The 12,500-nt window shown below is 41.9% G+C and overlaps 2 protein-coding genes across 3 annotated transcripts in view; both read right to left on the bottom strand.

Moving 5' to 3' along the window:
• Positions 1 to 1,524, bottom strand: part of LOC127436439 (dihydropyrimidinase-related protein 5-like) — a 16,044-nt gene extending 14,520 nt beyond the window's left edge. The window contains exon 1 of one of the 2 annotated variants that reach the window (XM_051690582.1): positions 1,472 to 1,524. The gene's annotated coding sequence lies outside the window, so the exon portion shown is untranslated. Of the gene's footprint in view, positions 1 to 1,453 lie in introns of both variants that reach the window. The other variant, XM_051690583.1, reaches the window with a different exon arrangement.
• Positions 1,525 to 2,050: 526 nt separating this feature from the next.
• The window catches only part of LOC127436431 (sine oculis-binding protein homolog B-like), a 24,597-nt gene continuing 14,147 nt past the window's right edge, over positions 2,051 to 12,500 (bottom strand). Inside the window, exons 6-7 of the mRNA XM_051690561.1 lie at positions 6,833 to 8,391; positions 2,051 to 3,285 (exon numbers count right to left, since the gene is read on the bottom strand). Coding sequence (XP_051546521.1) covers positions 6,838 to 8,391 — 1,554 coding nt within the window. The 3' untranslated portion in view covers positions 2,051 to 3,285; positions 6,833 to 6,837. The remainder of the gene's footprint in view (positions 3,286 to 6,832; positions 8,392 to 12,500) is intronic.

Here is a 12,500-nt window from a genome sequence, read left to right as displayed (position 1 = left end):
GTAGTTTGACTTCTTAAAAAGTGTAAACACTGTGAATCTGTGGCACTTTCAAAACATTGTTTAATTGAGAAGCCCAACATGTCAACTTGACACAACCAAAGGCGTGAGTTTGACTATGCGTTTATGTTGATTAATGTTGTTGTAAAAGGTATATAACCACAAAAAATGTATTTCGACTCGCCTCTTCTTTTCTTTAATTAGAGCAAAAATCTAGGTCAGAGTGAGGCACTTACAATGGAAGTCAATGGGGTCAATTTATGGAGGTTTAAAGTCAGAAATGTGACGCTTATAATTTTATAAAAGCACTTACGTTAATTCTTCTGTTAACACTTGTGTATTATTTGAGCTGTAAAGTTGCTTAAATAGTCATTTTTGCTGTTGTTTTAGGGTGTTAGGGTTTATGGCATTACATCGTCATGGCAACGAAGTTGTAAAATTGTCTATATCTTTCCACAGATGCGCTTAGTAAGTGATTTTATGACAGTAAAATCATGTTAACACACATATTGTTTATGTCTTGTGTCTATACTTTTGAAACAGTGAGTATTTTAATGTTTACAGATTATTGACCCCATTGACTTCCATTGTAAGTGTCTCACTGGAACACACATTTGTGCTTTTATAAAGAAAAGGAGGAACGAGTCAAAATTAATTTTTATGGTAATCAACATTATGACACAAATGCTGTCAACTGAGCTGAACTTGTATCGAACCCGGAATATTTCTTTAAGGAATTCTATTCTATACTGGAATGAATTTCCTGCTCTGTTGGAGTTCAAAGCTGATTTTGGACAAAAACACATTGTGACACCCCCTCCTCCCCCCAGTGCTGGGATGGGGTTTATTATGTAGTCTGACACACTTAATAACTCAAATAATCCCCAATAATGGACCTTTCCACAGTTGGTACCCCCCCCCCCCCACACACACACATTTACTCAAAACATTCACCAGTTTAACACACACACAAACACACAGATGATGATGATGATGATGCTGTTGTCACATTTATGTTTGTGTAAGTCTACATCTATCTCTCTGCACCTCCATGTCTCCATCCCTCCTTCTCTTGCATTCTATTATTCATAATATAATCACAATATAATAGTAATATCAGCCTATATCATTAGTAAGGCCTATTCAAATATTAATATAACATTATCAAACACCAATATGTCATTTATGCTATAAATTGTGCGGATGTCAGTTCCTGTCAGAGATGCTCAAAAATGTTTTTTTTTTTTTTAAATCACAATTTCCAAAATTGTAAACAAGCCGAGAACGTATATTATAGACGTAATAATAAAAAATATATAAATATACTATGAGTGCCCGTTTATCCATCAAACGCCAAATACACAAAAATAGCCGGTTCTGCATATTATTTCATGAAACTATGACAAAAAAAGGTTCAGACTGATGCGTTAATAGTTGACAATTAAATATAAAATACCTTCTCGCGCTGACATACCGTATTTGACCGTAATTGACGATTTCTCTCCTGTTGTGCACCCGCACCGATGACAGCTGCCAATGCGCGCGCCGCGCACGCTCCCGCGCGCGACACCGACTAGAGCGTCAGAACGACAGATGAGTGAACCAATGAGAGGCCGAGTTCAGCGGGCACTGGCGGTATTATCCAATCACATCGAGCAGGAGGCGGGATTTGAGAAATAGTGTTTTACTGTGGAATTATAATCCTAAATCAGATTCGCCGATAAAAACAAAACATTATACGGACAGATAGATAGAATCTTTGTCCTGAATCTTCAAATGTTCAGCAATTGCATCCAGAATATATTATTTTCAGCCCACATATTAATAAACATATGCATAATTTGCTAGAAATCACACAAGATAAAAAATAAAAATAAAACAATTAAAAAAAAGTAATCTTTTATTATTATTATTATTATTAACAAATCTAGTAATTGGCATAATTCTTTGTTCACAAAATCACATAAACAACATTTTCAGAGGTTGTACCACATGTTGGTTTTACTAAAGCAATCTCATTTAAATGAATGTACAGCTAGTGTACACCAAGAGAAATATCTGGACATGAGGGAAAACATACACAGAAATGAGTCAATTACACTTTGTTATTTAGCAAGAAACATCTTTGAACATATGAAGATTGCTACAATTATCTTTTCCCATTATTGTCAATTGTTTGGCATTCTGTAAAATGCATTGCAACTGCAAGATGTATCCATTGGCACTGTTGTGAAATATTGTACATTTACAATATGAGAAACAGACTCTGGTGAGTTATAGTGAAATCAGTTAATCATATTAATAAATACTGAACATTCATAACAGATGGACAGCTCAGAGTATCATAGATACAAGTGAAAATTGTTTTAATATCAATGTCTCTCTCTGCTGGACAGTGATGGAAGTGTTTTCTCAGGACAAATGTTGAGTTCCAATTGCTTTCAGAAGGGAGGTTTTATCCAAACCTTAAACGATGACGTGACAATAAACACATAAATCTCAGCAGCCAGGAGGTTCTGTTCGCACTTACAAAAGTTTTGTTTGTTTGCACATCTTTAATAGAATTTTCCGGTATCAGCTGAGCATCTGTTGGCAAGTTAAAACAGGATTCATCACTTTGGCGAATGTTTGTAGAATTTCTCTCATAACAGGCACCATATTCAGGTTTGAAATGCTCATGAGCTGGTTCTGATTTTTCAAAGCTGACCATCCTGAATGTAGAATCATAAAACAGTTGTGCTAAATGTTCTCTGAGGAGCTCAATAATATTTGTGTGTATGTGTGTGTGTGTGTGTGTGTGTGTGTGTGTGTGTGTGTGTGTGTGTGTGTGTGTGTGTGTGTATGTGTGTACACTGGGTAGTCTTTAGATGAAGTCTAAAAATGCCCTGTAGCCAAAGCACCAGTGTGACAGGTAACCCTACACCACAGCTGAACACACACACATATACACTTACTCACACACAGGCGGTGAGGATGGGCTGGCAGTGAGGAACAATGACTGGCTTTGTAGATGCTATGCAGAAAACACACACACACACAGTTAAAGTGTAACTGGATCACTGATCTCTGCCTGACGACTCATGATCCTCTGTGGATCGAGTCCGGCTGCCCCCTGCTGTTTCCCCGGAGCCTGAAAGAGGGCGTCTGGACAAGGGCATCTGGATGTGGGTTTGCTGGCACTGAGGGTCACCAGAGGGCATTGTTGGTGGGTGAATGTGCCCCTGTATGTCCACACACCACATCACACTTTTCAAACCCTGTGCTCTATCATGTCACCACTGAACAAACCTGAAACAGAGAGTAAGAGAAAACGTTATTAATGTGGATCAAACAGAAACATGTTCGGGTCATATTTCATCCCAAAATAAAATACAACAACAAGAAACTAGAAAAACTTGAGAAAAGCTTGTTGGCCTCACAAAGTCTTGCATTTAAGGTAATATAAAAAAATAAAAAGAATTGAAGTATGACAAACGGAAGGACCAATGAGACAGATAGCTAGATAGACAGAGAGACAGATAGACAGATATATAGACAGACATACAGACAGACAGAGAGACAGACAGGATAGATAGATAGATAGACAAACAGACAGACAAACAGGATAGACAGACAGATAGATAGATAGATAGATAGATAGATAGATAGAACATTCAGACAGACAGACAGACAGACAAACAGGATAGACAGACAGATAGATAGATAGATAGATAGATAGATAGATAGACAGACAGACAGACAGACAGACAGACAGACACAGACAGACAGGACAGACAGATAAACAGACAAACAGATAAACAGACAGACAGACAGACAGATAGAACATTCAGACAGACAGACAGACAGGATAGACAGACAGATAGATAGATAGATAGACAGACAGACAGACAGACAGACAGACAGACAGACAGACAGTCAGACAGATAGATAGATAGACAGACAGATAGATAGATGATAGAACATTCAGACAGACAGACAGACAGACAGTCAGACAGATAGATAGATAGATAGATAGATAGATAGACAGACAGACAGGACAGATAGACAGACAGATAGAACATTCAGACAGACAGGATAGATAGATAGATAGACAGATAGATAGACAGACAGACAGATAGAACATTCAGACAGACAGACAAACAGGATAGACAGATAGATAGATAGATAGATAGATAGATAGACAGATAGACAGACAGACAGACAGATAGATAGAACATTCAGACAGACTGACAGACAGACAGGATAGATAGATAGAACATTCAGACAGACAGACAGACAGACAGACAGACAGACAGGATAGATGGATACATAGATAGATAGACAGACAGACAGACAGACAGACAGAGAGGACAGATAGATAGATAGATAGATAGATAGAAAGATAGATAGATAGAAAGATAGATAGATAGATAGATAGACAGAACGTTAGACAGACAGAAAGATAGATAGATTTTTGGTTTTGATATGTTTCGTGATATTCATAAAAATCAGTAAATACAGTATAATATAAGACCTTTAGGAAGCAAAATAAAGAGTCCAGATAATACTCTGATTGCAGGAAAGGCAGAAAGAGAGTGTTTTTCTGGAGGGAAAGAGTAACAGGATGTGAGCTCTGACGTCTCCAGCATGAGTTTGAGATTCAAACGATCAGTGAATCCCTGAGAGAACGGATCACCTTACAGCAATAAAACCCCACGAATGACACGCCAGCGAGAAACCAGAGTGAACACTGATTCAGAGACCTTACTGATACTCAAATATATATTTAAAAGTTTAAAATTTAATCCAACTAGATTTGGACATTTTCTGAAGAAAATTTTGAGTGGCGAAACTTTATCTGTCGTATTTCTGAGAGAAACAGGATATTTAACAAGAAATACATTTAGGGGAAGGAATTGATTGGATGGTGTAAAGTGTCTCTATATGACAGGTGGATGAAAAATAAGAGGACTTGAAAATGTCCGATGAATATGAAAGTCATTTCAGAGGCAGAGTATGTTATTACATTCTGAAGAAAGATTACAAAGACAAACATTATTGTCCTTTGGAAAAAAACATCTACTGATGCATCGCTCACAATAAGACCAGGAATGTGTATTAAGGAAGCAAATAGGGTCAATAATGAATTCATGTTGATTTTAAAATGATTGTTCGAAAGTTCAAGGTAAACAAAACATATTTCAGAAAGAATCTACAAATCTTTCAGAAGGGCAGAACTTCAAACAACAATGAAAATACACACCAAACAGGGCACTCAATATACTCACACCACTTTAACACAATTACACAAAACAGGACGTTTTGAAACACATACACACACAGTTAGATCTCTTATGCTGTGTGAAGTCCATCTACAGCGTCTATAAAACCTGCTCATTTCCACAAAAACATGAGACACAGTAGACCCTCCAGAAACAACATCTGGATCCACACACACACAGACAGGATTGTGTGTTTTCTGCGAGCGTCTCTGGTTTCCACAGTATAATCATTCTACTCTTTTCACTGCTAATGCAACTTTAGAGCTATGGCACAGATCAAGTTTCCATTCGGCGCCAATCTGTGGGATAACCCATAAACACACACAACACAGCACTAGAGAGAGAGAGAGATTTAAAGGCAGATGAATCATATAAAATGAATCTTATGATCATATGATTCATATAATTGTGTGTATTACTCTGAAAACATGAACAGTGCTATACGTTTAGTTGGCATGTTTGCAATTACGAAAAAGTACTGTGGTGGTACCATTGTACAGTGATGGTATCTGATGGTAATACTATGGTACTCTGATATATACCATGGTACTGAATAATTACCATATACATGTACCATTGTATTTACATGGTACTCCAAGGTACTTCAAATAATACCATGTTACTATTATTGTACATGTGCAACAACATGGTGATACATGGCACTTTTGTGGTTAGCATTTTTGTTTATAGGTATTTCTTCAACTTCGGGCACTATTAGCACCATGGATTTGAAAAAGTAAAGTTTTATGCACATGTGAGTTTGTATGTGTATTAGGGATGCACTGATATGAACGTTTTTAACTAAACATGATCACATGGTGATTTATATTAAAAAAAGGGTTATTTTGTACTTCTGAACTCACTTTTTTCATGTGCGTACAGTATGTACTGTATATGATAAAACATTACAAATTCATACTATGCATTTGTTGGGCAATTCCACAGAAATGTCAGCCACATCATGGAAAAATAAAAAAGATTTAACCAAAGTAACAAAACACCCTTTAAAATTCAGTATTATAGTGGTATAATGGATGTCGTCCAGACCACTAGAGGGCGCCACTTGCTCGCACAGCACTGACTGAAGTGCTGAATGCAGCTTATATTTTGAAACATAACCTTTTAAGGTTTAGTAATCGCGCAAGGCCATATTGCGATTTCAATCTTAATTAAATCAATCATGCAGCATTAATAGATATTGTACTGATGTCTACTAAAGTCTGCTGGTTTCAAAGCATTTTGGATGGTCTCCCTCATTATGTAGTCTTTAGCAATGTAGCAAACTGCTCCGTTTATGGCAGTTTTTCCACATTAACGTGAGAATGAGAAAGAATAACGATATAATATTACATGATCTTAGGAGTGCCAACCCTTCTACATATAATAGCTACTATCATTTCTGGATTGTGAGTTTAAAAAGCGGTTTTTCATATCTGCGTTTTCATGCTTATAACCGATATGCCGATGGTTTTAATTTGGTCAGTAATTAGCCAATAAATACTGGCAGCTGATACATCAGTGCATCCCTAGTGTGTTTGTGTGTATATGTGTGTGTGTGTGTATCTCAAACTTACCGCTCTCACTTGTTCTGGTCTCTGATTCTCAAGCATCGTCTCTTGACAGGAGGTTCCGGATCGTCTCTGTTGCTTGGCTCCGAGCCCTGCGGAGTCATGTGTGAGCTTTTCTCCCTCGTTTGTGAGTTTTTCTCACATAGCTTTGGCGGTACGGATTGTGAATACGTATGCTCTTCATCCTGAGGGGCTTCCTCAGCCAAACTGCTCGTTTTTGATTGGTCACTTTGGCAGTCCGTTTGCTCTACTGACCAGGTATTGGTCGAGCCATTTTCCCGCCCACCCAAATAGCTGTTTTCTTTTACATCCTCGCAATCAGACAGAGGAGACGGGATATGGGCGGAGTCTGCTGTTGGGTGAGAACTATCCAACGATACGGAAGCGACCTGCATGGCGGTTGACCGGGCCAATGAATAAAGTGATGCCGGAGTGGCAGTTTTATTGTCCAATGAGGGTGTAGGCGTCACCACAGACGTCGTGTTGCCATAGTGTTTAAGTGCTTTGCGTAAAACATGCGAGATGTGGGTGGTGTACGTTTGAATTGGCGATTCAGGCGTGTGTGTGTTGTGGCTTTCCTCTTTAATGGCTTGTCTATGGAGACATTGAATCACCTGTCTCTCCGAAGACCCAACAGATGTGGACGGTAAAGCGGGCATGAGAGGAGAGGGTGTCCGTTCTGTTTTCACTCTGTTAAAACACTCTTTGTTGGTCTCGTCACAGCTGGAGTGACCCGGATCAGGTGTATGGACGCCCAGTTCATTCTCATCTTGCTTCTGAAGGCTTCGGATCACCCCTTTGTGACCCGAAAGTGAAGATACGGGGATGGGAATGGGAATTGGCACCGGGAGGGGTATGATCACGGGGTAGGGCAATAACAGCATTGGCTGCGGCCATGGTGGGGGCAACTGGGGAGGATATGCAGGGAGAAAAGGCATGTATGAGGCAGGAAAGGGTGGAAGCAAAGGGGGCGGGTGTAGGGGGGCAAATGAAGGCGGGTGTGGAGGTCGCTGGATGGGGCTAGCGGGGCGAGGAGGGTTACGGGGTGGATGAAGAAGCGGGCTGCGAAGACCCGGGGCATGGTGGGGCAGGCGGACAAACGGAAGGGTAATCTGAGGTGGGCGTGGCTGATCCAATGTTACATGAGATGGGCCGCCTGTCTGAATATGCGGCGGACATGATCTCTCCCTCGATTGGGTCGTTGTGATCGGTGTTTTCAGCGATGAAGATGATGATGACAAGGATGATGTGGTGTGGAGCACTGACACTGATGTAGAAGCGGGCGTTGGGGTTTTGGGTGAGAGTGTTTTAGCCGGTGAGCTGTCCCAGGACTCTGGAGTGAGGAGTTTTTGGTTCTCTCCAACACCCGCTTTCAGATGGTTCTCCTCATCTTTGTGGGCAGCGCTGGAACCAGAACTGGTGAGAGCCGCACGGGCTTCCCGGTAGAACACGTCCATCTTGTACTGGTTTAGACACTTGGTGCTACAGAACTGGAGCCTCTCCTCGCCCGCACCGAAGTCCAGATACTCTTTAGTGTGACGGACATGTTTACACCAATCACACACCTACAGAGAGAGGAAAGAACACTTAAGGCCAAAACATGCTCTACACAAGTACACTTCTAGCTTCACAAGCTGGATTTCATGCATTGCTGGATACAAAATGTGTCAGACTGCAAATCATAACAACGTAAGTATGCATTGCATTCTCAAAATTGCCGCAAGGGGTGCTTTAGCAAGATTAGTGTGAACCATTCACTTCTACAGTGCCTACTGTAATGGTGGAGCAACTGTTTGAAGAGAAAATTGCTGAGCAAGTAAGTTTAAGTCAATATATTTATAGCAACTTACCAGAATAATAACTTTTAAAGGTTACTCTACCGCCTACTTGCATACTGAGGTTTGTTCCCACCACAGTAACGTAAGAACGCACGTTATGTATGTTCACCCGGACCGCGCGTTGGCAATGAATTGCCGTTTGCATCTAACTTACGTATACTTGCATAAAGTATTTTTCTGGCCTTAGGTCACGTCAACACTAATACGTTTTCATTTGAAAACACATTGATTTTGCATTTTACATTACAGCTTACTTCATGGCCTCACTATTTTGCATGTTTCACCCTGCTGAACAAAACAGCTTAAACCAGGATAAGGTGGATTGCTAGTCTAAGCTGGTTTAAGCTGGTTTAGTGGGTCTCCCAGCCCGAACCGTTGACAAGAGACAAAAACCCCTCTAAAACCAAGAAAACAGACCTGCCTCACTAGTGAAAACCAGCTTGGTGGCCAGCTAAGACCAGAAAACCACCTTAGGCTGGTTTAAGTGGTTTTTCAGCAGGGCTGTTACCATCTCAGAAATAAATGCTTTTTTTATTTATTTTTTTTATTCTTTGTTCTTAAATAATTTAAAGGAATATTACGGTGCACACTGTACGATCTTACAGCGGTCAGTGTGACGTGTTCACCGACGGCCGATTAATAGTCTTCACGATGATCTTTAGCCTCTGATGAAGTTCTGACAGTGTCATAAATTTAGCATTGCAGTCGTATAGTGTGACTGCTTTTATGATGGCCAGATGAGAAAGTCCACACCTCTCTTGCACCCCAATTCACTTGGAAAGAAACCTGCTCCACGTCTGCACCATAGCAACATTTGTGCCCAGTTATCACTCTACTCAAGCTCTTTCAGTGCTTTTTCTTCTTTTCATTTTACATAAAAAGTTTCAATAAATAAGCAGAAAATACTTGGACTCCACGAATTAGATACAGAGCTTACAAAACGAAAATAAATAACACGTTTCTTAACACGCTTTTTTTCTTTACAACTTTATTTTAATTGCTATTTTACTACTTTGAATAATTTATATTGGTAAGTATTTATGGGACATTTTAATCCAAATCAGCAGATACAATTATAGAACTCCATGTCGTGTTTGTGCATTATCCACAGGGAATTTGCAAGCACGATATATTATTAGCCTGTATGAATTTTTGAAATTTTACATGGTCTATACGTTACTAACATAAAAGAGGAGAAAGACTGTAACGGGGTAAAAGGGAAAGGAGGAGGCGAGAACCGGCTTAACATAAATAATATTTTAATTACCAAAAAGTCACAACCACACACAGGTGTCGGACAGCTGTCCGTAACTCTCTCTCTGTAGCACTACCGCCTCCGGTCGCCTTTATCCCTCTCGGGCTTAATCAGCCTTATTAGGGGCCGGGTGCGCAGAATCACGACCCGGCCCCGCCCTCCGCTCTGCCACATTCCTCCCTCGTTCTTTCAGGCCGGAGAGCCCCCGGCATGACGTACATCCCCCCCTTTCCCGGGGGGTGCGTGCCCTTCTGGCCCTGTCTGCCGGCAGGTCATCCCCACCTTCCTGGATCCGGGAGGGGACAGGGGGAGGGAAACAACAATAACAAAAAAACACAGTACTTACACCGTAACGGTGATTATACCCAACTAAAACAATGCTAAAGATTTAAAAAGAGAGGGAAAGGCCAACACGGAGTGGCAGCGGGAGAGAGAGAGGAGAGAGAAAAAAAATGTACTCGCTGGTTCTCCGATACGCCGTAGCCTGGTCCTCGGCCACTCCTCCACCCTCTGGTGGACTACTATCCACCCCAACGGAGAAGCCAAAGCCATCCGCCGCGGGACGGAGGACGAGTGGACGACAGCCGCGCCTCCCCAGGTGGATCGGAGGCAGTCCTTCAGCCCCTGGTGGACGGAACACCCCGCCACGTTTTCGGTGGATGGAAGGGGTCTCCCTCACCCCTGGCAGCGGTTCTCCTGTTCCAGGCGGTTGGCCAGGAGCCCCTCCCTGCTCGCGGTCGGTGGTCCTCTGACGCTGCCGCGTTTCAGCGGCTGGTAGGGGTCTCCCCGCCCCTGGCAGTGGCCCTGACCGCTCCAGGCGGTCCTCCTCTCGGGGTCGGCGGCCGTTCCTCCGCTCTCAGGTGGCCGGGCTCCTCCGTTCCCCGGCGGATGGCCGTGGCTGCTCAGTTGGGGTGGATGGTAGTGGCGAACACTGTACTACGGCACATCCCTCCTCCTTCCCGGGTTTCGGCACCAGTGTAATGGGGTAAAAGGGAAAGGAGGAGGCGAGAACCGACTTAACAATATAAATAATATTATAATAATCAAAAAGACACAACCACACACAGGTGTCAGACAGCTGTCCGTAACTCTCTCTCTATCGCACTGCCGCCTCCGGTCGCCTTTATCCCTCTCGGGCTTAATCAGCCTTATTAGGGGCAGGGTGTGCAGAATCACGACCCGGCCCCGCCCTCCGCCCTGCCACACTGACGTACTATAACCCACCTTTTTTGTTTTCCCCTATGTGAACACAGAATTTTGTCACTTTTTATTTCCACAATGAATGTTTGCTTGTGGTAGCTCATTATTCCTGTAGGCTACCTCCCACACTCACGTTTATTCTCAACATCTGTCATTTTCAGTATTTGTGATCAGGATGTCTTCTTATAGGCCTGTTTGACAAAATCCATCTTTCTTTTTATATGTTAGCCTATGCTCATGATGGAGTGGTATTGGAGCAACAGAAATGCTGATGTCCTGACTTTCAGAAAAAAAAAACGCTCCTCCGGACAAATCTCGCCGTTTCGCTTCTATTCCGCAACGCTCATGTTCACTGATTGGGACCGCAGTCGGCGACGATGTGTATCGTTCAGTCTGACATAATATCGCAAAGTGTGCCATGGCAATCTCAATGCATTCATATCGTACAGTCTGACAAGCAACAATCTTAAAGAACTGCAAAAATACTAGTGTATAGTGGGCTTAAAGCTCAGTCGACAGCATTTGTGGCATAATGTTGATTCGTCCCTCCTTTTCTTTAAAAAAGCAAAAATGGGGGGCCTGGGTAGCTCAGTGGTAAAAGATGCTGGCTACCACCCCTGGAGTTCACTAGTTCGCTAGTTAGAATCCCAGGGTGTGCTGAGTGACTCCAGCCAGGTCTCCTAAGCAACCAAATTGGCCCAGTTGCTAGGGAGGGTAGAGTCACATGGGGTAACCTCCTCATGGTCACTATAATGTGGTTCGTTCTCGGTGGGGCGCGTGGTGAGTTGAGCGCGGATGCCGCGGTGGATGGCGTGAAGCCTCCACACGCGCTATGTCTCCGTGGCAACGCGCTCAACAAGCCACGTGATAAGATGCATGGGTTGATGGTCTCAGACGCGGAGGCAACTGGGATTCGTCCTCCGCCACCCGGATTGAGGCAAATCACTACGAGACCATGAGGACTTAAAAGTGCACTGGGAATTTGGCATTCCAAATTGGGTGAAAAAAAATATAGTGAGACACTTACAATGGAAGTCAATGGGGTCAATTTTTAGAGAATTGTAAGGCAGAAATGTGAATCTTATAATTTTATAAAAGCACTTACATTAATTCTTCTGTTAAAACTCATGTATTATTTGAGCTGTATATTTTTGCTGTTGTTTTAGGGTGTTAGGGTTTACGGCATTACATTGTCATGACAACGGAGTTGTAAAATCGGACAAAACCTCCTTTTGAAGATATTTTGGGACATCCTCATTTAGAAAAACAATCGAAACTCAAATGAAACAATGTTCTTTATTAATCTAATAATGCAAAAAGTTTTCTGTTAGGGTTAGTTTATAGTCATTACAGTTAGCTGTATATAAAATATACAATAAAA

The sequence above is a fragment of the Myxocyprinus asiaticus genome, chromosome 47 (genome assembly GCF_019703515.2).
Source record: "Myxocyprinus asiaticus isolate MX2 ecotype Aquarium Trade chromosome 47, UBuf_Myxa_2, whole genome shotgun sequence".
Lineage (NCBI taxonomy): Eukaryota > Metazoa > Chordata > Actinopteri > Cypriniformes > Catostomidae > Myxocyprinus > Myxocyprinus asiaticus.
The sequence above is the reverse complement of the archived record's forward strand: the minus strand, read 5'-3'. Positions and strand labels throughout refer to the sequence as shown.